We start from the raw sequence: 24,143 nt of genomic DNA, 5'->3' as shown, positions 1-24,143 counted from the left end.
TATACCTCCCTCCCAGCAGGGTTCTGAATCCTTGCTGGGTAGAATTCTTTCTGCACTGTGCCCTGTGGGCAAATGTATTTGTGGTGTGTCTCCTACCTTTACATTGTGTCTTAGTCTGTGGTCTCATTGCTTTTGTTCCATCTTTAGGGTTGTGTTCTTATGTTTTGGGGGTTTTGTTTTTTATTTTTTAAGAAAAATTGCAGTCCAGCGCCTGGGTGGCTCAGTCGGTTAAGTGTCTGCCTTCGGCTCAGGTCATGATCCCAGGGTCCTGGGATCAAGTCCCACTTCAGGCTCCCTGCTCAGTGGAGAGCCTGCTTCTCCCTCTCCTCCCTGCTCATACTGTCTCTCACTATCTCTCTTTCAAATAAAAAATAAAAACCTTTAAAAAAAAAAAGAAAAATTGCAGTCACATAGGTTCCTTACATGACTCTAGATTTGGGCGCCTGGGTGGCTCAGTTGGTTGAGCGACTGCCTTCGGCTCAGGTTATGATCCTGGAGTCCCGGGATCGAGTCCCCGCATCGGGCTCCCTGCTCAGTAGGGAGTCTGCTTCTCCCTCTGACCCTCCCCCCTCTCATGTGCTCTCTCTCCCTCTCTCTCTCATTCTCACTCTCTCAAATAAATAAATAAAATCTTTAAAAAAAGGAAACATGACTCTAGGAATTGAAAACGGTATATGTTCTTTTTCAGACTGATTCTTTTCAATTTTGAAATCAGCAAAAGAAGAAAGTAAAGTCTCGTTGAGAGATATTGACGAGTATTCACTTTAGGGGCAGCTAAATTTTTCTCAACAACTTTGACTAAATAAGTCTAGCTTAGGACCTGCTCTGTGAAAGTATGTCCTAGGGCTACCAAGATAAGTCGGGAATCCTTGTCCTCAACTGACAAGCAGATATGCCAAGTAGCCAGATAACTATAACCCAAGGCAGAACAGAGAAGCATCCTAAGTTTCAAATTACCATCATCAGAGATTGGAAGGAGACATTTCATCTAGTCTGAGCATGACAGAGATTCATGAAAGAAGCTGCATTTGAAGTACTCTTGGAAGAGTAATGTAGGAATGAAAGAGGCATACCAAGCCGAAAGGAAATATGAGCAACAAGTTACCTGTTCATTTTGCTAAAATATATGGTGCGAATAAAGGAGACAAGGCTAGGAAAATATCTTGGAGCCATTTGATGGAAGTTCCTGGAATGCTGGGGTGGAGAGTTGATATTTAATTTCAGTAGGGAATAGGTACTAAAGATCAAAACTTTGCTTTAGAGATCTTTTGGCATAGAAGGTGATAATAGCCGGGCAGCCAGCATGGAGACAATAAAAACACAGTGCATCCCCTTCAGAGTTTACGTAAAGGGGACCTATAGATGGGTTGTAGTCGTGAAAAAAATAGAACTGAGAAATGCTATAAGGGTATGATCTACCAGACTTGGCAGCCCACATGCATGTCAAGGTTGAAGGAGAAGGGTGAGTCAGAGCTGTTGCTGAGATTTTGAAGCCCCAATAATTTGGAGGCAGGTGGGATGATTACTAGAAATGGGAAAGTTGGGGGAGAAACTTACTTGGAGTTTGAATTAAGGCATCTTGAGTTTCAAATACTTGGAGTGTATTCTAGCTGAAGATGGCTAGCAGGCAGAGGGGGGCTCTCAAAAACAAACAAAACACTAGTGACATATTTGGAAGTCAGAGCATGGAGATGACATTGATGATAGTGCCATCAGAGCCTCCTTATTCTGGGTAAATCTGCTCTTCGGTTGTCGGGGAGGAGTGATCCTGGGGATTAACAGGCTCTGTTCAGTCCCATACTCAGAGTAGGCAGAGAAAGAAGAGGAGCTCAGAACTTGGTCTTAGCTTAACCCAAGGCTTTGGCCATAGGACATTTAACCTTGTGGGGAGCCTCAGCTTTCTCAGATGTAAGCCTGTAAGGGTAGAGACTTTTAGTGTTTTGTTCACCGCTATCTCCCTAACACCTAAAACAATGTCTGGAATAATAGACACTTGATAAATAATTGTTTGAATGAATGAATCTGTCAAATGAGGAGCGTAGATGAAGTCAGGTGTTCATTTAAAATTGAGATTTTTATTTAACCCTCCATGAAAAATAAATTGTAAGCTTTTCTTCCTACTTGTTTTCTATTTCCACAAAAAGCCATTCTGCCTCCTTTGGCAGCCAGAGTGGGGCTACATTGTCTATTGAAGAGGAAGGGTGTTCAAAAAAACACAGCAGGCTCTTGCTGCAGAGTAAGCTCAGGCAATTGTATTAGTTCTTCTCCATTACAATGAGAATTTTCAGGGAAAATTTGCTTTGCTATTCTAAATTGTAGGTATTATATCGAATTGAGTACTATTTGGTTCCTCGATGCAGTAATAGATCCCAAATATGTTTCCCAAAGAACTGCACTTAAATTCACCTATATTGGGGCGCCTGGGTGGCTCAGTCAGTTAAGCGACTGCCTTCGGCTCAGGTCATGATCCCGGGGTGCTGGGATCAAGCCCCACATCGGGCTCCCTGCTCGGCGGGAGGCCTGCTTCCCCCTCTCCCACTCCCACTGCTTGTGTCCCTGCTCTCGCTGTGTGTCTCTCTCTCTGTCAATTAAATAAATAAAATCTTTAAAAAAAAAAAAGGTAAATTCACCTATATCAGATCTTTTACACCTATGTTAGTATTAAATGCTTAAGAACAATTTTTTTTAACATAAGTATCACCCAGCTAGAGAGCTATAATTAAATCATGAGTTTGAATAGAATAAATACTGATAAAGCTAGATCTTTTCAAAAGTTCCCAATAGGTTTGTCTTTTCTGTCATTTTCCCCTTGGTATTTGTCGTTTACCACATCCAAAAACGGTAAATCTTGCCATGGCTATAGTTCCTCTCTAAAGAATTCTGCATTACCATCCATCAGGAAGGGGATGAAAAATAGTTCTGCTTCTTTCTACCTGGCAAAGCTTCCCTTTGCATTCTCTGATCAAGTGTGATCAGGAAGTAAGTCTTGCCATTATCCAGAGATCTAATATTGAGTGCAGTATATTGACTGTTGAAGTTTTATTCAGTGTGTTTGCTCAACATGCTAATTATAGACTATTGCATTGACTAGGATGTGCACGCAGCACTATGCTTCCTGTTCTTTCTAAATCTAAGCCTGTGACAGTCCTTACTCAGGTAAATGCTATACACATGCTCCTGTGGTTCAGCAATTTTGATAGTTATGTAGATTTTCTGTCGGCATATGAAGAAGGGGTACTTGACCTAGAAGGTTAGGGAGAACAGATCTGTTTTGAGGTTGGAAAGAGTCACACTGGCCATCTAGAACTACTAAACTCTACCAGACATGGCATCCTACTATGATAATATTGAATAGTACTTACTCATTTTTGTATGTTTAAGGGAAAGAACTTTTTTTTTGTCATTTTCTACGAGCTGAACTGATTACTTATAAATTCTCAAGTTTGACTAGGCAAGAAAATATGAATCAAATGTCAAAAAAGTTGATCCCTCACCATTTGCAACGACGTGGATGGAACTGGAGGGTGTTATGCTGAGTGAAATAAGTCAGTCAGAGAAAGACATGTATCATATGACCTCACTGTTATGAGGAATTCTTAATCTCAGGAAACAAACTGAGGGTTGCTGGAGTGGTGGGTGGTGGGAGGGATGGGGTGGCTGGGTGATAGACATTGGGGAGGGTATGTGCTACGGTGAGCGCTGTGAATTGTGCAAGACCATTGAATCACAGATCTGTACTTCTGAAACAAATAATGCAATATATGTTAAGAAAAAAAAAGAAGAAGAAGATAGCAGGAGGGGAAGAATGAAGGGGAGTAAGTCGGAGGGGGAGACGAACCATGAGAGACGATGGACTCTGAAAAACAAACAGGGTTCTAGAGGGGAGGGGGTGGGGGGATGGGTTAGCCTGGTGATGGGTATTAAAGAGGGCACATTCTGCGTAGAGCACTGGGTGTTATGCACAAACAATGAATCATGGAACACTACATCAAAAACTAATGATGTATGGTGATTAACATAACAAAAAATTTTAAAAAAAGATCCCTCATTCTTCTAGAAGAACCATATTTAAACTAATTCAGTACCTTATAAAGACACAAGAAATGAACAATAAAACTTAAAAGGGTCAAATCATGTTGAGTTCTGAAGATGTGCCCCCAGTAAAAGAGTGTTTCAGGGACACCTGGCTGGCTCAGTCAGTAGAACATGCAACTCTTGATCTTAGGGGTGTGAGTTCGAGTCCCATGTTGGATTTAGAGATGACTTAAAAATAAAATCTTAAAAAAAAAAAGAGTGATTCAGATTTGTTTGTATCTAGACTCCAAGAGATTAGATTTAAGGAATGTATAGCCTTAGAAAAGTATGTGTGGGTTAGTGCTGCCACGTTTACTGAAAGAAGCTTGTTAAAAGCATAGCTTTTCCAAAGGGCAGATAAAGCCAGATTGCTAAGATGGTCAGAGATCTTCCTAAAATGAATACCTTCATCTGTTCTTTTGGAAAGTCCAGTAGCTTTAGAAAAAAAGAAAAGCTGATTAATTCTCCATTCCCTTCTTTTGACAGAGTACTTCTTCGTGTTCAGCAAGGTTCACAATTTGCTAGTTGAAGGGCAGATGAGTGTGCTCAGAGAGAATTTGCCTCCCTCTGACCTGTATGTAATTTCCTAACTTGCTACCTGCCATCTAGCAGGAATTTGGGTGTAGAGATTCCATACTCTCCCTGTCACCCTCCAGGATAGAGCTGTCTGCAGAATGGGGCTGTCCCTCCTCATTTCTGGGACCTTTACCCCAAGAGGGACATTGAAACAAGGAACTGTAAAACTGAAATACAGTCCTTTCCTTACCTTTTCCCATTCTGTCATCTAGTTGCTGCCACTCATCTCTGCTCTAATTCTCTATTCTGTATTAAAAGTTTTCTTTGTGCAGTCTTCAATATTTGTATTTCAGCAGACATCCTGTGTTCTGAGGCACTTCCTTTGTAGGAAGGAGATTCTGGAGAAATCCTACCTAATAAGTCATACTTTTCTGCGGGGGTGGGGGGTGTCTTATGTCCTTTTGAATAAGAATAGGGCAGGATCTGAGTAGAGAGTTTCAGGCCTCTAGAATGGTTGCTGTGATTTTTCTCAGTGCTTCACAGAATTGATATTACTAGCTCTGTGGGCCTGTGTAGTATTGAACTTGGGAATAATCCCTTCTAGGTTGTTATCAGCGAATCTCAAACATCCCTGATATTTGATATCAAGTTTGTAGACTACAGGAAGGCATTGTTTGCACACATGACAAGTTGCATGGAATAATCCCTGTCTGGCATAGGAAATTGGTTCTATTTCATGAGCTTAACAGAAGGAAGTTTTTAATTTTGTTAAAGTATACACTTCAGCAACCTTGCCAGCTTTTAAAAATTTCCTATCTAAGGTCTAATAAACTCCAAAAAAAATTATTGAGATGCTTCCTGCCCCATTCTTTCTTCTTCCGTCTTACCCCTGCTACCTTAAAAAAATTTTTTTTAATCTTGGAAGTATGGTAAGACAGAATGTAACCTAGTGTATTCATTACTAACTTTTTGGTACTATTCGGTCTCTATTCTTGTTAATTATAGTTGAAGACTATCATTATATAATGAGGCCTAGAAGACTGACATGGGAGCCAAAATGTTCTGTGTAGGTGGCACCTTGCAAATGACTTTGGGAGGCATAAAGTGAAATGGAGAAAGTTCCTTATAAATGTAATCAGTTAATTTTTTGAAGTAACTATATAACATTATATAAAGATTAGGATTCAGTGATTTATTTGCTACAACAGGAGAAAAATGTTTGCCGGCCTTTTGCTTGAGAACAGGAGCTTTATCTCCAATAAGAATTGGAAATAATGTCCAAGCCATAGATGGGGGTGGTACCTCAGGTGTTTCTAGAGTGTATTTTCCCGCCCTTTTGTTAGTGTCCTTCTCCCCACTGTCTGTCAACTAATCCTGGCCAGGTGACTGCTGGGAGACATTCATTTCCTCTGCCCTAAAAGCACAGGTGGTAGTTTTGACTTTTTACACCAGGCTCCTCTAAGTTTCCCCTTAAGTAACTTTTGTTGGCTTTGTCTTTGATTTATGCTATCCTGGATAGCTACTTTCTTATTTCCACATTCACCTACTGGATAGTAAACCAAGCATTTCCACACAGGTAATGCAATCACAGCAGAAGATTTTAAAGTGTTCCCCCAAGGAATTCCCACTGCTTGAGATTCCTGCTCCTGCCTTTGGGGATTTTCACACTCCATGTGGACCTTTACCTTTCAAGTAATGCAGAGAGATTGACCTTGCTGAGTAGCTCTTCTGTCCTTGGAAGCTCCTGATTGCCTGTTAGATAGACAGGTGTGCATGAGTGGTCTTTGAGAGTGAAGAGTTTACAAGCCAGTCTCCTCTACTGGTTTGCTTAGTATGACTATATCCTGTGCTGATTATGCTCAATCATAACTCTTTGTACACAGCATTGCCTGGAATACCTTTCAGGTACACTAGCAGCATACTGTAGTTGTGACATTCCTCAGTTTCATCTCGTTCCTAGGTACTCAGTTGCTTTCTAAAACTGGCAAATGATCCTCTCTACCATATTAACTTCTATATACCAGTCCTCCCTCTTAAATTCTAGGAGAGAATAGCCTAAGTGTTTAGTATTATGACGAAGAGTAATTCCCAGTGTGATAAACCACCAACCCCAGGTTCACATCTGTCTCTTGGTTTTGTTGCTTTCAGTGGCTATAGAAGGCATTGGAGGGCAGTAGTATGGTGTGGTATGTTCTTCATTCACCACTGTGGAAGCATTTATGAAGCAGTCTGGAATTAACACTGTTTTTCTCTTTTTAAAAGATAAATAACACACTGCTTTGATAATGGAAATGGAGTGTGACTCTTAGGCCTTTGGAAAATGTCTTGCTATTTTTGAAATCTACACAAAAATGTTAATTCCTCCAACTAATTATGTATTTAACTAGAATGAATATAAATAGGTACACAGTCCTGTGAATCAGACAGTGGTGTCAAACCAGACTTCTGATATGTATTTCAGTAAAAATGGAAATAATAGTTGATCAGCTGTCCAGATTTTGTTAAGCTTAAAAGCATATGAGTGTTTTATGTACATTTCTTTCCATTTTCAGCTTTATCTGCCTTAAAAACAAGTGCAAAACAGAGAGCATTCATGCAAGAAGTAATCACACTGAACATGTATCCTAGAACTCAAAACAACCCCAAATGGCTTAAAATGTCTGGATATTGTTTAAACACTTAAATTTTTTGAAAACTGACAGTTCTTCATAGTTGTTTAGGAGCTTAAATGTCCTACTTAAATATAACAAAAAGTAAAGTCCTAGAGGAATGGGAGAAGCTATCACTAACAGATAATAGTTATGGGTATTACTTATAATATTAGAACGGATTTATTCTCATGGCACCTGACTAGCTCAGTCTGTAGAACATGCGACTCTTGATCTTGGGGTTTTGAGTTTGAGCCCCATGTTGGGTGTAGAGATTACTTAGAAAAATAAACAATAAACCAGATTTATTATCAAATCTCTAGTAGTAAAAAGATAGGAGATTAAGTGCTCTGAGGTTATGGATACTGTCAAAAAGTCTATAAAAGTTATGATTACATTATAAACCACAGCCTTATTTTGGAAAATGAAACATCTGAAATTCTGTTGGCAGAAATAGTCAGAGGGGCGGGTTTTTTGGGTAGCTTTGATTCTCAAATGTGACTAACGGTATAGAACCAAACCCCTTTTTTGTTAGAGAATATAGCAAGTAAGTTAATACAGCTGCCTCCTTACAGAATATTCTCATTCCCTGAAGAATATCAGAAAACATGGCCAGGATCCTTTACACTGGTGTTACCCATGTGGCTTCATATTCCATTAATAAAGGTGAAGTTGTAGCTGATATATGAGGCTCAGGTTTTGTTTTGTTTTGTGTTAATGGAAAAAGCCTTTTTGGTGACTTACAGATGAGCTTTAAACAGCCCTTGTCCATGAGATACAGAAGAGGGAGAGTGGATATGAGCCTCAGACCACTACTGCTTTCCTTTTCCTTTTCTTTTTTATAAAATACGACATTGATAGCTGTGAACATCTCTAAGATTTATTGCATCCTTGCTGGTTTTCATGCAGAGCAGCAATATCACATCCCAACCCCTGCTGTTGTTTATATCAACAGCAATTAAAATTTGATTTACTAATCCCTCATTGCTGCCTCTCCAACTCCTCATTTTTCATTTTGTAGAGCCTTAGGACTGTTACAGCTGAGCATCATGATGTTAACACCTCCTCAGCCATCTGGTACAGGGGAAGAGGCACCTAAACAGATTCTTCAGAACAAAAATCACAAATGAGCAAGATCAGAATAGTATGAGATCTAAAAAACAGGTAAAGAAGGAATGAAGAGAGCCCGAATGACAGCAGAACTGAAAGCAGAACCCAAAAAGGTTTTGGATTGGAAGCCCTCCTTTTGCTGGGGAAAGATCTGCCTTTTGCTTTCTAGAAGAAAGCAATTCATAGTAGTCATATCTAAAACTATTTCTAATTCCAGACTAGAGGCCATTAGCTAGAGGAATCAGGAAAACATTGTAGCCTTACCACCTGCCCCAACTTTTCATATTTCTTGACCCGTGAACCTGTTTTGAAGATATACTTTTTTCATTCTCTTAGATAAGAAAGTATATTCTAGCCAACACCACTGCTCATTTTATCTTAGTTGAAAGTCTTGTAGAGGTTTATGTTGAGAGTGGTGGGCTCCCTATTTAAGGAAAAGCCATATTATCTTGATTCCTAATGCTAGGAATTTTCTGTATTGACTACTGTCTATTTAGGTAGATCTTTAATCAGTGAAATGATTTGTAAGTATGATTGTTCCTTTGTCCAACAATATTAACATTCTGAATTCGGTCTGCTTAGTGGCTACTGAATTTTACTAACATGGAAGCTAAAATTGATTCCAGCTTTTGGTGGTCTTCCCCGCCCCCCCCCCTTTTGGTGATTATTGTTTTTCTGTGTCTGGGTGAGGATGGTGTGCTATAGACTGTCATGTATTGGCTCATTAGGCTGAAATGAATGTAGCCACGCTAACTTTTTCTCAGTGCTTTGCAGCGGTTGTTAGTTTAAAATCCAAAATGAAAACAAAACGCTCAGGGACACTAATGTACTTGATTTTGTTATTGCTTGCTGTTGCTTTACCTTTCCTTCCATATCTTGCTCTCATGCTTCCTAATGCCTGAGCAGACTGCATCGTCAGAGCGCCGAGGAGAGTGGGAAATCCAGCCCAGCCGGCAGACCAATACCTCGTACCTGACGTCTCACTTGGCTGCAGACCGCCATGGGGGATCAGTGCAGGTACTTACTGCCTTTATTGCCCTTTCCTGGCCTTCTCAGCTTGGCTGGTGGAATGTTGACTTGCTTCTGAAACTTTGGTTCTTTAGAAAGGAAACTTCCTCCAAGGTTGAGCTGCTTCTGTAGTTAACTGAATATCTGTGCGCTGATTTTCTGCCTAAGTGGACTTGTAAGAATCACTTGTTGATATGATTTTTGGTTGTAGTCATTGACTAAGAAACATCTATATGATTTCTGATACTGATTTCTGGTTAAACTAATCCTATTACCTTGATCTACTCATGATAAATCATAAAAATAATGTCAAGATAGAAGTATGTTAGTGTCAAGTATGTGAATTTTTAAGTAGTTTTCAGATAAAGGACTGCATATGTAGCTCATTCCATGGTGGTATGTGCCTTAGCACATAAGGTGAGAGTGTTAATTGGTCCAAGTCAGCCGTTTCTGAATGAGTACCCAAGAAGTTGGGCTGTTTCTTTTTTCTTTCTGGAATACATGTCTTAGAAAATTATTTCTGATGTCATTTGGACTGTTTTGAAGCTCTGTTGTCTCTAGTACTTAACATCTGTGTCTCTTTACTTTTCTTACATGTCACTGTTTTAATAATCTTTTTTTTTAAGATTTTTAATTTATTTATTTGACAGAGACACAGTGAGAGAGGGAACACAAGCAGGGGGAGTGGGAGAGGGAGAAGCAGGCTTCCCGCTGAGCAGGGAGCCCAATGCGGGGCTTGATCCCAGGACCCCGGGATCATGACCTGAGCCGGAGGCAGTCATTTAATGACTGAGCCACCCAGGCGCCCCTGTTTTAATAATCTTAATCCAAATATGTCTCTCAGACTGTTAAGTGACACCACCATTTGGGGCACACAAGTAAACCCTGAGCCACCAAATCATATAAAGGGATAGACAAACCTTTTGCGTGTAGAAATGCATCCTGTTAGGCTTGATTGTCTAGAATATGTTTTTTACATGGAGTGATTCATTGAAGATTGTGTTATTCACAGGAAGTCAGGAGATAGCTGTGGTTCTGTTAAAAAAAAAAAAAACTCAAAAACATCTAGGTAAAAATGATGGATTGAACACACAGATCTGCTTTCACCTCCTCCTGAGACAGCACTAAAAGAATGATAAAGGGTGGGCGCCTGGGTGGCTCAGATGGTTAAGCATCTGCCTTCGGCTCAGGTCATGATCCCAGGGTCCTGGGATCGAGTCCCGCATCGAGCTCCCTGCTCCTTGGGAGCCTGCTTCTCCCTCTGCCTCTCTCTCTCTCTCTCTCTCTCTCTCTGTCTCTCATGAATAAATAAATAAAATCTTAAAAAAATTAGTAACAATTTTAAAAAAGTATCTTTAAAAAAAAAAAAAGAATGATAAAGGGATTTTTTTTGAAAGGCATGAATCCATACAAGGATGGAGAAAACAGAAGAGGCAATAGCAACAAAATGTTAGATGCTGGGCAATTATTCAATGACTTAGGAGTCCCAAGAAAACTGAATCTTGAGCCAATAAAGCCTATTTTCACTGGGTAATCCCCTAAAGACTCAGAAGTTGGCCTTCTATAAGGGGAAGTGTGGAGGCCGTGTGCTAAAATAAAGAAGAGTGGTTAAAAGTCTATTTTCTAAGAAGCCAGAGATCCCTAGATGCTCTCCCCCCCCCCAGCAAAAACCAAAGATTTATTCTTTGGTAAGGGCAAAACAAAGGGTCTATAAATTGGGGGATGTGAGTCACATTTGGGGGTCGGAAGCTATATTGAAGAAAAGGGACAGTAAATGAATGTGTGATCCATACTTAAAAAGTCCCACCCCTCTACTCCTTGCAGTCTCCCACTTTTTTTTTTCTTTTTCAGTTTTACTTTTTTATAGAGAGAGAATGGGGATGGGTGCGGGAGGGGAGGAGGGAGAGAGAGAACCTCAAGCAGACGCCCTGCTGAGGACGGAGCCCAATACTGGGCTCAATCTATATCATGACCTAAGCCGAAACCAAGAGTCAGATGCTGAACTGACTGAGCCACCCAGGTGCCCCAAGAGAGAGACTCTTAAGCAGTGTAGAGCCTGACATGGGGCTTGATCTTATGACTCTGGGATCATAACTTGAGCCAAGTGCCCCAGGATGCTATTTTAAAAAGGAACATTTTAAGAGCAAACCAAGAAAAAGAAAAAGAGAGAGAGCTCTTGGAAATTAAAAACATAAGAAAAATTAAAACTCAAGAGTTTGGAAAGTCTCCCAGAAAGTAGAACAAAGAGAGAGGTTAAAATGATAGAAAACATTTTTCTTTTTCTTTTTCTTTTTCTTTCTTTCTTTCTTTCTTTTCTTTCTTTCTTTCTTTCTCTTTCTTTCTTTCTTTCTTTCTTTCTTTCTTTCTTTCTTTCTTTCTTTCTTTCTTTCTTTCTTTCTCTCTCTTTCTTCCTTTCCTTTCTTTCTCTCTCTCTCTCTTCTCTCTTTCTTTTTTAAGATTTTATTTATTTATTTGACAGAGAGAGACACAGCGAGAGAGGGAACACAAGCAGGAAGAATGGGAGAGGGAGAAGCAGGCTTCCCGCCGAGCAGGGAGCCCGATGCAGGGCTCGACCCCAGGACCCTGGGATCATGGCCTGAGCCAAAGGCAGACGCTTAACGACTGAGCCACCCAGGCGCCCCAGAAAATGTTTTTCAAAAAATAAAAAATAGAACTACCATGTGACCCAGTAATTCCACTTCTGGATATTTATCCAAAGAAAATGAAGACACTAATTCAAAAAGATATATGCACCCCTCTGTTTATTGAAGCATTACTTACAGTAGCCAAGATAGGGAAGCAACCTAAGTGTCCATTGATAGATGAAAGGGTAAGAAGATGTGTATGTGTGCACACGCACATGCAATATTACCTGGCCATAAAAATGAAGTGTTGCCATTTTTGACAACATGGGTAGACTAGAGACTTTTGTGCTAAGTGCAGTAAGTCACATTGAGAAAGAAAAATACCATATGATTCCACTTATCTATGGAATCAAAAAAACAAACAAACGAGAAACTGACTTATAAAAAGGAGAACAAATTGGTAGTTGCCAGAGGGGAGGAGGCAAAAGAGGTGAAGAGGATTAAGGACAAACTTCCCCTCGGAAAATAAATAAGTTGGGGCACCTGGGTGGCTCAGTTGGTTAAGTGTCTGACTCTTGATTTGGGCTCAGGTCATGATCTCAGGGTCATGGAATCAAGCCCCGCATCGAGCTCTGTGCTGGACATGGAGTCTGCTTAAGATGCTCTCTCTCCCTCGCCCTCCACTCCCCAGCCCCCGCTCACTTTCTCTCTGTCTCTCTCAAAAAAAAGAAAGAGGGCACCTGGGTGGCTCAGTTGGTTGAGCAACTGCCTTCAGCTTGGGTCATGGTCCTGGAGTCCCAGGATCGAGTCCCACATTGGGCTCCCTGCTCGGCGGGGAGTCTGCTTCTCTGACCCTCCCCCGCTCATGTGCGCGCTCTCTCTCTCTCTCTCTCTCTCTCTCTCTCTCTGATTCTCGCTCTTTCAAATAAATAAATAAAATCTTTAAAAAAAGAAAGAAGTCACAGGGATGAAAAGTACAGCACAGGGAATATAGTCAATGATGTAATAACTTTGGGGGCACTTGGTTGGTTCAGTAGGTAGAGCATGCCGCTCTTGATATCAGGGCCACATTGGATATAGATTACTTTAAAAAAAATTTTTTAATGTAATAACTTTGGTGACAGATGGTAACTACACTTATTGTCGTGAGCATTTTATAATGTATATCATTGTTAAATCATGTTGTACACCTGAAACTAATATGTGTCAACTCTACTTCAATTAAACATTTTAAAAGGTAAGGTTTAAAAAATGAAATAGTATAAAACAAAAAGATAATTACCTCTAAGGAGAATAAGAAATTATACAGGGAAGGAAAGGACCATAGTATATACTCCATGGCACTGTAAATAGTTAATGTAAAACTAAGAATTATCTTGTCAGAATTACAGTATAAACTATAATGGAAGACAAGAAGGATGGAAAAGGTGAATATAATGCCTAAAAATGAAGAAATCAAGATGCATGTTATTTAGAGATAATGGAGGTAAAAAAAGGAATCAGTTATGAAGGAGAGGAAATGGAGTGGAGGAACGAGACTGCTATTTTTCCTAATGATCCTTGTAGAAATAATTTTTTAAAAGATTTTATTCATTTGAGAGAGAAGGATTGTGTGCACTGGTGGGCGGGGGGGGGGTGGTCCGGCAGAGGGAGAGGCAGACTCCCCGCTGAGCAGGGATCCTGACACGAGGCTTGATCCCAGAACCCCGAGATCATGACCTGAGCCAAAGGCAGAGGCTTAACCGACTGAGCCACTTAGGCTCCCACAATCCTTGTAGAAATAATTTATATACATATACATAAATGTCAGTTTTCATTTATCACATTCACAGAAATTTGTAAGTTTAATAGCCTATCCATCTACTATTGTTGAAATCTTAGGTTACAACTATTTTAGGGGATTATTTGGCACTATCTTTTAAAATCTTAAAATACTGAATTCAGTGAATCCAGTTTCAGATAAATATTCCTCAGAAATGCACAGATACCGAAGATACATGTTCTAGAACAATCCTGTCAAAGGAAATGAGTCATATTTGTGATTTTAAATTTAATCACAATAAAAAGGTAAAAATAAGCCTTAGCCCAACATGGCGATCCACAACTAGGCGGCGCCGCCCCAGATCCCGGACACCCGGCGGGAGCTGGCGGATCTCGTGAAGCGGAAGCAGGAGCTGGCGGAGACACTGGCAAACTTGGAGAGACAGATCTGTGCTTTTGAAGGAAGCTACCTGGAAGACACTCAGATGTATGGCAATATTATTTGTGGCTGGGATCGGTATCTGACCAACCAGAAAAACTCCAGTAGCAAAAACAATCGAAGGAACCGGAAGTTTAAGGAAGCTGAGTGGCTCTTCAGTAAATCCTCAGTTACTTCAGCAGCTGCAGTAAGTGCATTGGCAGGAGTTCAGGATCAGCTCATTGCAAAGCAGGAGCCAGGAAGTGGGACGGAAAGTGATTCTTCTCCAGACTTCCACAATCAGGTGAATGAGCCCAGCCAGGAGGACCCTGAGGGCCTGGACGGATCTGTGCAGGGAGTGAAGCCTCAGAAGGCTGCTGCTTCTCCTTCCTCGGGGTCATCACGGCAGCCATAAAAAACGAAAGAATAAAAACCGACACAGGATTGATCTGAAGTTAAACAAAAAACCACGAGCTATTAGAAGACTCATTAGTGCAGAAGCTTCCAGGCTGTAGAGCCCTGCTTCCCTCCTCCAACCTCACAAAGATACATACTGCTCACCTGAGTGCACGGCCATCCATCCACCTCTGCTTTCCCAGACCCAGTGTCTGTGACTCAGAATGGTTCTGAAACGTGGTGACAAGTCATTTCTGTAAGACCACATTGGATCATTTACTGTGTGTCATTTTTAGTAACAGAACTGCAAGAAGACCAAGACATGGTTATAATTCCAGCAAGTTGCTAACTGTGCATGTCTCCCTTCTTGGAATGAATGTGTCCCTCCAAACTGGCTGGCACCAGTTTCATCTGTGATACCCATTGAAAAATGTTCTCTGGTTTTGTTTTATGCTGAAGGTAGAACATAGGTCACGTTTCAGAGGGAGGCTGTAAATATTGGGCATTTTCTTATTTTGTTTGTGTTTTATTATTTTTCTATTGTTTTTACCATCTTCTTTGGGGACTTTTGTAATGCCGTTGTACAGCTCATACCTTCCTGCCGTCATATCTGATCATCTGCTTCATGCAGTTGCCAATATTCTTCACTGAAAATAATCTGGTTTACCATAAAGAAAATGGGGAACTTTGTGTTTTTGCAGGGGGGAGGTAAAGAGGGTTTACTTAATAATTACCTATCTTAAATCTTTCTGCATTGGAGGCAGTTTCATGTTCAAGGAACAGGAAAACCTGAAAAACCTAAGTTAAATCAATCCTTTTAAAATAGATATTTTTATTCTTTTATATAAATAAAATTTCGCAGGTGTTGACTTCTCAAAAAAGGGGTAAAAATAAACAGGTGAAACTAACTTTAATAATATATTTAATCCAATTTAAAACACTTCAACATGTAGTCAGTATTAAAAATAGTTAGAGAGGGGTGCCTGGCTGGCTCATTCGGTGGAGTGTGCAACTCTTGATCTCGGGGTTGTAAGTTTGAGCCCCATGTTGGGTGTAGAGACTACTCAAAAATAAAATCTTGAAAAAAATTATGAGATTTTTTTTTTTAATGGAGTATTTGAGATCTAGTGTGTATTTTACTCTTAAAGAACATCTCAGTTTGGACTAGCTACATTTTTAGTGCTCAGCAGCCACATGTGGCTAGTAGCTACTGTTATTGATGCTGCAGTTCTAGAATGTTTGTTGCCGCTTGTTTCTAATACCAGAAAATCTGATGCAACTAACTTTTTATCAGTTGACCGTTAACTAAAAAATAAAATAAAATTCGTCATGAACGAAACAAACATAATACTTCTATACAGTGGCTAGAGATCTCTGGGCCTTATGGGAAATGTCTAAGATGTGTTGTGGAAAAAGCAAGTTGTAAAACAATGTATGAAATTTAGCCCCATTTTTATTTTCACACATATGCAAAAAATATATATAAGAGGGATAACATACACATATGTTAGTATATGCAGAAGAAAAAAAAAAAAACAAGGGCGCCTGGGTGGCTCAGTTGGTTGAGCGACTGCCTTCGGCTCAGGTCATGATCCTGGAGTCCCGGGATCGAATCCCGCGTCGGGCTCCCTGCTCGGCGGGGAGTCTGCTTCTCCCTCTGACCCTCTTCCCTCTCGTGCTCTCTCTCTCTCATTCTCTCTCTCTCAAATAAATAAATAAAAACTTTAAAAAAAAAAAAAAAGATTTAAAAAAAAAAAGAAGAAAAAAAAAACAGTGTAGAGTAGGGGAGGGCAAACACAACCAGTTGGACAAATTCCACCTTCTGCCTGTTTTTATAAATAAAGTTTTATTAGAACATAAGCACACCCATTTGTTTATATATTGTATATGTCTGCTTTCATGCTCCAGTGGCAGAGCTGAGTAGTTTCCACACAGACTGTATAGTCCACAAAGCCTAAAATATTTACTACTTGTCTTTTTATGTAAATACTTTGCATAACCTTGTTCTCAAGGAAGATGTACTGAATTTCCCACTAGCCACATCCATGTGATGATGTCACTGGAAACTTGCACTTTTTATGTAGTCTTTTTTTTTTTTTTTAAGATTTTATTTATTTATTCATGAGAGACACACAGAGAGAGAGAGAGAGAGAGAGAGAGGTAGAGGGAGAGGGAGAAGCAGGCTCCCAAGGAGCAGGGAGCCTGATGCGGGACTCGATCCCAGAACCTTGGGATCATGACCTGAGCCAAAGGTAGACGCTTAACCATCTGAGCCACCCAGGCACCCCTTATGTAGTCTTTTTAAATATTCTAGTTTGTTTTTTTATAATAAACATGCTTTTTAATTAGGGGAAAATGCAAAGATTAAATAATTTTAAAAGGAAATTACCTCATAATCGGGCATATCTGGATGGTTTAATAGATTTGTGTTCCTAGAACACAGAGGTGCTCCTTTGGACAGTGCTTCCTATTGTCCATTGTGAGGGATTGTCTTTAAAATTAGAGTTGATTAGAGTCTCTGGCAGCACTTTTGGAAAATGCAATCTCTCTCTACTCCCTATAAACTTAGTTCTGCCAGCTTCCTTGACAGTGGGTAGGGGACAGGCAAGTGTACCATTTCCCTAATATTACATTAAGCTCTGGTGCTCCTCAGTACATCTGCCTCTTTCATTGTACCCCCAGTGTGTGTATACTCATAAAGGCTATGCTTTTTGCAAACCAAATCAGCCATACTTTTCTAACACAACAGATGCCCACATTATTGTCAAGTTGTCTCACTTCCCAAAGGTGATGTGATCAAACCATACTTACCTACAGACACCACAATCCTGGAAGGGAATGCAGAGCATCAAGATGAGAAGAGTTTGCTCTGATAAGGCACATGGAGACTCCCATTCTAACCTGTTTAATAGGCAGACCTCCTGCCCCCATGGTTCCCATCCTGCCACTGTTTCCACAGATCTTCCACATATGGAAGATCTAAATTCAAGAAGGCAGTATATTTTTCTCTTTCAAAAAGATGATTCCAAAGTTGTTTAAATTAAAATATATAGGAAATATCTAGAAAGCTCCAGGACGAAGCAAAGGCATGAGACTTAAGAATGACATTTAACTTTTAACTAATATTTACTTGCTCAAATCTTTATAATTTTTAATTACAATTCTTGTTGAGGTCAGTAGTATTCCCATTTTATAGATAGGAAAGCTAAAGTACAGAACTACCACATATGTTAGTTGTGAGAAGTAGGATTGAAATGTTGATTGTCAGCTGAAGTATTGCTTCCTTTGGTATATAACTCGTTTTTCTTCATGGTCATGTTTTGAAAAATGGGGTTTAGTAACTCAGATTTTTTTACTTAAAATATTAAATTACTTATTAAAAGAGAACCAATATTAAGGACTAAAGTTCAAAATAGCACTTCACCTTAATCTCTTTCAGGTTAGTCCTTTAAGATGTGTATATTTTTTAAAGATTTTGTTTATTTGACAGAGACAGTGAGAGAGGGAATACAAGCAGGGGGAGTGGGAGAGGGAGAAGCAGGCCTCCTACAGAGCAGGGAGCCCGATGCGGGGTTCGATCCCAGGACCCTAAGATCATGACCTGAGCTGAAGGCGACCCAGGCACCCCAGTCCTTTAAGATATTAATTACTTTGGTCTTATGTGATATAGTCAGAGGAATGTCAGCTTAACTTTAATAGTGATTCCAACAAAATAACTTTCAGCATTCCAGGTACACAAATAAGCTTATTTTTTAATGAAATTATACTAAAAATTCAGTACAAAGGGTATAAAAATGATACTGCTTAAAATACTAATAATTCATTACATTCATAAGGGTGTTTTGGTTTGTTTTTCTGTTGTTTTTTATGGATTTTTTTTTTCTTTTTAACAATTTTCTTCAACATCCTTGTATTTAACTGCAATAGTATTTATGAGGTAGACAGGACCAGGGTTGTGGGCCTGGTCTTATAGAACTAGAAACCAGGGCTCACAGAGGACATTGGTGTGGAGCGAGGCCTGGAGTCCAGCTCTCTGGTCACCTACAGGAGCGTTTACTCCACTGCACGTCTAGGCAGCAGTTCAGTGGTTTGACAGACTGTCCCTCCAGCCTCCAAAGTGGATGCTCTAAAGACCTAGATTAGCAGGGTATTTTAGGTATAGTTAGGTTACAAGTTAGACACCTGGTGATTAGGTTCCCATTTGTGCCTGATTCATTTGAGACCAGGTACTCATTGATACACACAAGATGTCCAGTCTGTAAAATGGAAATAACCTCTTCTTCCTTAGATTGCCCAAGGGCACTGCTTATGGGCCAAGTGGCAATTTGTAACAAAGAGAAATTAGAGCGCCTACAACATGTGAAACACTGGACAGGCGCCATGACCCAAAGTCATCAAGCAGTTGGCAGTGGTGATGCTTGCTGACTCCTGCTTTGTCTGTCTCAGTAGAGGCCAAGACATTTTCTTTTTCTTTTTTTTTTTTTAATGTTTTATTTATTTATTCATGAAAGAGAAAGAGAGGCAGAGGCAGAGGGAGAAGCAGGCTCCCCGCCTAGCAGGGAGCCCAATGTGGGACTCGATCCCAGGACCCTGGGATCATGACCTGAGCCAAAGGCAGACGCTTAACCATCTGAGCCACCCAGGAGGCCAAGACATTTTCTTTAACATCTTGTCCATTCCTGAATTGTTCTTTAAGAAACAATGATTTCTCCTCTAGCCCTCTTGCTGGCAGAATGAATTTACCAGCATGATCACCAGCATGCAGCCAGAATGTGCCCCAGGAAATAAATGTAAGCTGAGGAAGTTAACAGGACAATGTTAGCATGAGGGGCTGTGCTTCTTTACTCCATAAACCTTCACTCCTCACATTTTGTTTTTGCTGTTTATTGCCCTTCTTATTTTGAAAATTTCAAATTTATGGAGAAGTTAGTGGTTGTGGTGGTGGTGGTAGTCAAATGAACCTGTGCATATCCTTAACGTAGATGAATGATTATTAAGATTTTGCCACATGTCTTTCATTCTATGGTGGTGGCGTGGGGGGGGGGGGGGAGTATGTGCTAAAGTATTTGAAAGTAAATTGTAAACATCATCGCATGTTATCTCACAATACTTTACTCAGTGTGTCCTAAGAACAAAGACATTCTCTCATGTAATCAGTACCATCGTCGATCTAAGAGATTGAATAATAATTCCATAATATCTCATCTACAGTCCTTATCACATTTCCAGTTGTCCCCCAGATTAATTTTATAGGGTCCAGGACCTAATCGAGGTTTGCATTTGCATTTAGTTCTTAGGCCCCTTTAGTTTCTTTCAATCTCTTAGTCGCTTAATCTCTTTTAGTCTATAACACTTACCCCTGTGTTAAAAGGGGGGGAAAAAGTTTTTCAGAGAAGTTTTTTTTGAAGAGTCCAGGCTTGCTGTCCTATAGAAAGTCCCACATTTTGGGTTTGTCTGGTTTTTTTTGTTTTTGTTTTTTTCCATCATACTTCTATTCAGATAAAACTTTTTTTTTTTTGGCAAGAATATTACATAGATAATGTTATATAATATTTATTATGTCCTGTCAGGAGATAAATAAGATTGAGTGGTTCCATTAATGAGATGTGCTAAATTTGATCAATAGCAGATCCCTTGGGTAAGTCCAAATTTAATGTTGTAGGTTTCTTTGACTAGCCATATAGCATTGTTTCAATTTTTTTAAGCATGTATTATCAATAAGAACAATAAATATTTCTGGTTTAGAAATAATGGTCAGTAGAGAATGCTACTAAGAGTGTTTACCTTGTGTGCCCTTTATTCTTTGAATAAATACCCCAAAGAGCCCTTACTCTGAACATTTCCTCCTGCCTGCCTTTTTATGATTATGCTTGAAATTTTTTCCAATAAGCTGCTGGTGAGGAGCAGCTCTAGAGGGAGATAAGAATAAACATTTATGGAGGGAGAATAACAGTAGTATGAATACTTACTGAGCCATTTCCATGTACCATGGCACTGGGCTAAACACTTTGTGTGGATTGTCTGCACAGGAACCCTATTAAGTGTAAGCAGCATTGTTTCCCCATTTTACTTAGGAAGCTTAGGCACAGAAAGATTGAGGATCTTGCCCAAAGACTCACAGCAAGTAAGTGATGGAACTAGGGTTCACACCCAGGGCTGACTAAACCTGGAGCCCATATCTTAGTTACTATGTATGTTCTGCTACCGTATTGTGTGCCAGGTATCATACCAGACACCATCTTGTACATTTGCTTGTGTAATTCTCACATCAACCTGTAAGAAACCGTCTCAATTAGATGAAGTTACTTACCGAAGGGCATATGGTATCGTTTATCCTATTTTGTGGTTCTCTCCCATGTTTCAGCCAAGATCTTTAACAGCAGAGTGGTTTATCCAACGGGGTCCCTTTTCCTACTTCCCAGCACCCACATAAGCAGGAATCATGTGCTGGAAATGAAACCAGGTGACAGAAGCAGCTGCACAAGCAAGAGAAGCCTGATCGGGTCCACATTAACCAGATGACAGGAGTGAGAGCCTTCAGTTACAATTCGGGGACCATCAGTGAGAAATGGGATGACAGTGAACCTGAAATAAAAGTTGTTGAAATAAGACTGGTCTTCCAAGGGAAAGCGTTTCCTTACCGTCTGCCCTCTCACTAGAGAGGATGTGGCAGTCTTGTTGTTTGAGTAACTTCAAACCAACGATCAAAGCCATGAAGAAATTTCTGAAGGAAAGTGTGATTGCTTATAGTTTCTGATGCCCACTATTGATTTCTTTTTGAGAATTTTTTTCCATACCATCACTGAGTCTATTTATAATTCTAGCATAAGAAACTGAGAGAAGTGGAATGAAAGAGAGTACCATGACCACTTTTACAGGCTTTTTGTGAAGATTAAATTCACACACATGCAGTGTAGCGGGAGTGCTGACACGGAGTAGGGATTCAGTATGGAAGTTACTATTATATGATTACATCATTGCATTTTGTGTTCTCACATGATATGGTCCTGGGAACCTTACCAAATGAGGACATTTGGCCCCTCAGCTCAGGAAGACAAGCATTCCAGACACTGCCTGGTTAGTACCTAAGTTAGAGACTAGAGCTCCCCTAGGGACCCTCTCTGGTGCTGGCAGGAGGCTCCTATTGCCATGGCGTCTGTCACATCCATCTTTCTGTTCCAGGTGGTTAGCTCAACCAATGGAGAGCTGAATGTCGATGACCCCACGGGAGCCCACTCCAATGCACCAATCACAGCTCACGCCGAGGTGGAGGTAGTCGAGGAAGCTAAGTACGTTCATCTTTCAAGGGGGCTTTTGAGTCCTGGGTTGAAAAATCTTCTCTGTCTTTTCCTTTCTGTGTGCTGCTCATCTCAGACTGGATTCCTCATGCTTGTGTCCTCAGCTTTCTTCCTTTGACCATTTTATTTTTTGCATGGTACCTTAAGGCTGCTTCTGCCCTTCTTTAGCTGTGATTTCTGGGAAGACCATCACATTTTTCTAGTCCACATGGGGCAAAAGCCCTAGTGAACTGAAAGAAGCATGGTATAAGAGGTAAAACGGATAGTAGTCATGAGCATCTTGGGTCCCCTGAAGCTTCTTGCTCCCTGTGGGATACAAAGAAAAATCTGCTTATCTTAAATCATGGGCCATACTGAACAGCATTTGATTTCTGGTTCTTGGCTTAAGAACTCTGCATGTATAGTCCTGGAGCCAAGGGTTATAGGGCCATTGTGTTCTCATTTAAATGATTCTGGACTCAGAGAAACTCTGGTAAGTCAGGCAAGATAGTTTCTACACCTGTGAGGAAGAGTCTTGGGAGGAGAGGAAATCACCCTATCGGGGAGGGGTGAGTCCATTCCCTTTTCTGCTCCTCTTGCCTGTGAATGTGTTGCCCTACCCGTACCACCAGCCCTTGGTGCTCTCTGCATGGCGTGTGGTTAAACTCTTAGCATATGGGGTAGAAGGGGGAAGGGCTGCCAGTTCTGCTGCAACAGCAGCATTTCTATCACTTGTTTCCCTTTTTCCCCATCCCAAATTCCAATCCAGACTTAAACTCCAAGAAGACATGAGGTAGGGAGAGAGAAGTCCTTTACAAACCAGTAACTGCTGCCAAGCCTGATATGGATGACCTTTCTTATAAACCCTTTGAGAATATTCAGGCTATCCCAGTATCTTGTTCTCAGAAGCAGACAACATACGAATAGTGACACTGTGTCCCAGGTGCTCTCTTGGGCCCCCACATGGCCTCAGTATCCGCCAGAATGTGCTTACACCTCTGGGTGTGAGGTGGTGGGAGGCCAGTCAAGACCTGCATTCTTTCTTCCAGCTACACTTTGCACGCTTGTCTCCTGCCCATCTGTATGATCAGCTCACTTTGCTTCCAAGAGGTCCTTGCCTTGGAAAGCCAGGATTTGGGGATTCCTACCCAGGAGATAAAAAGCAACTCAAGGATGACTTGGACTCTCTTGTCAAGTCCCTGCTGACCGTAAGCAGCTTCAGATGCTCCTCTCCTGGTTTCTATAAGGCCCTGATAAGTAAGGAAGGCAGGGGGAGTTTTTAATGCCGGGAAGAGACCATTTTTAGTAAGGAAACATGCTCTCTATTCTCAGAGACTTTGGAGCTTTTAATGGTACTCTCGGTTTTTCAGCTTCCGTGACAAATTTCATTCTCCCAAATAAAGAGTATAGTACTCCTTATCCTCTGGGTTCTCAACCTTGGCTGCACTTTGGAATCACCGGGGGCGTGTTAGAAGGTATATATCTGAATCCTGGCCCCAGAGATTCTGATTTTATCTGGGGTTATGGCCTGAGCATCAGGAAATTTTAAAGTTCAGATAATTCGAATGTGTGGCCAAGGTTGGGAATCAGGGCTCAGGGCACTAAGCATGTTCTGGTTTAAACATTGTCTGGGCTTGAAAGATGACTGTCCCCATTCCCACCCCACCTCACTCCCAGTTCATGTGGCTATTACTTTGAAGGCTAGGCATTTAGTTCTGGATTTAATAGTGTACTTTGAATACCAAGATTGAATGGGCTTTCATCTTATAGTATGTCTTATACAGGTTTATCTTTTGAACCCATTCTCTCACTTCGTTTTGGTAAATGTGTACACTGATTGTGTATGTGAGTGTGGTGTCTGTGTCCTGTGTGTAAAATATGGGGCCGTTCACACAAAGAGATTGCAATGTGGTGAATTCTGTTCTGGTATATTCTAAACTCTAGGACGTGAAGAGCATTTAAAGTCTCCCCATTTAGTGAAAAGGACTACTGAGCCTCTTTGCTGCCTGTTCCAGGTTTGGGCCTTCTGAAATGTGTGGAAACCAGAGGGGAGCAGTTGTATTTGCCCAAATGTCTTCCAAAAGCTCAAAGCTTAGGGCATTTTGTGTGCTGATTCCCCTAGTAATCTCATGAGCTACCAATCCGTCTTGCCCAGGGAACTCTCAGCACAGCTGTGTGTATCTCTTCTTGGCTGCCTCTGTGTTTTGGAGGGAGGGAGAGGTAGCCATGAATCCACCTGCTCTGCCATTTTCATGGGGAGAAGTCACAGCTAGAGAAGCATGAGACGTCCCAAACAACCCTCATTGCACGCAGCTGTGATGCCCTTTGTCCATGCAGCCTGCTTGTGGGA

At 40.7% G+C, this 24,143-nt stretch overlaps 1 protein-coding gene and 1 pseudogene across 14 annotated transcripts in view; both read left to right on the top strand.

Moving 5' to 3' along the window:
* CSNK1G1 (casein kinase 1 gamma 1) overlaps nucleotides 1-24,143 on the top strand; it is a 182,054-nt gene that overhangs the window by 146,875 nt on the left and 11,036 nt on the right. For 7 of the 14 annotated variants that reach the window (XM_025884411.2, XM_025884409.2, XM_073877179.1 and 4 more), the window contains 2 exons: nucleotides 9,255-9,365; nucleotides 21,699-21,957. In XM_025884411.2, the coding sequence (XP_025740196.2) occupies nucleotides 9,255-9,365; nucleotides 21,699-21,932 (345 nt within the window). In that variant the 3' untranslated portion in view covers nucleotides 21,933-21,957. The other 7 variants (XM_025884413.2, XM_025884405.2, XM_025884416.2 and 4 more) reach the window with 5 other exon arrangements.
* LOC112833324 (chromatin modification-related protein MEAF6 pseudogene) lies at nucleotides 12,890-16,176 on the top strand (annotated as a pseudogene).

This window comes from Callorhinus ursinus, unplaced genomic scaffold (assembly GCF_003265705.2).
Source record: "Callorhinus ursinus isolate GAN/ISIS: 27379988/994484 unplaced genomic scaffold, GSC_fseal_2.0 scaffold25, whole genome shotgun sequence".
NCBI lineage: Eukaryota > Metazoa > Chordata > Mammalia > Carnivora > Otariidae > Callorhinus > Callorhinus ursinus.
This window is presented reverse-complemented; position numbering and strand designations above follow the sequence as displayed.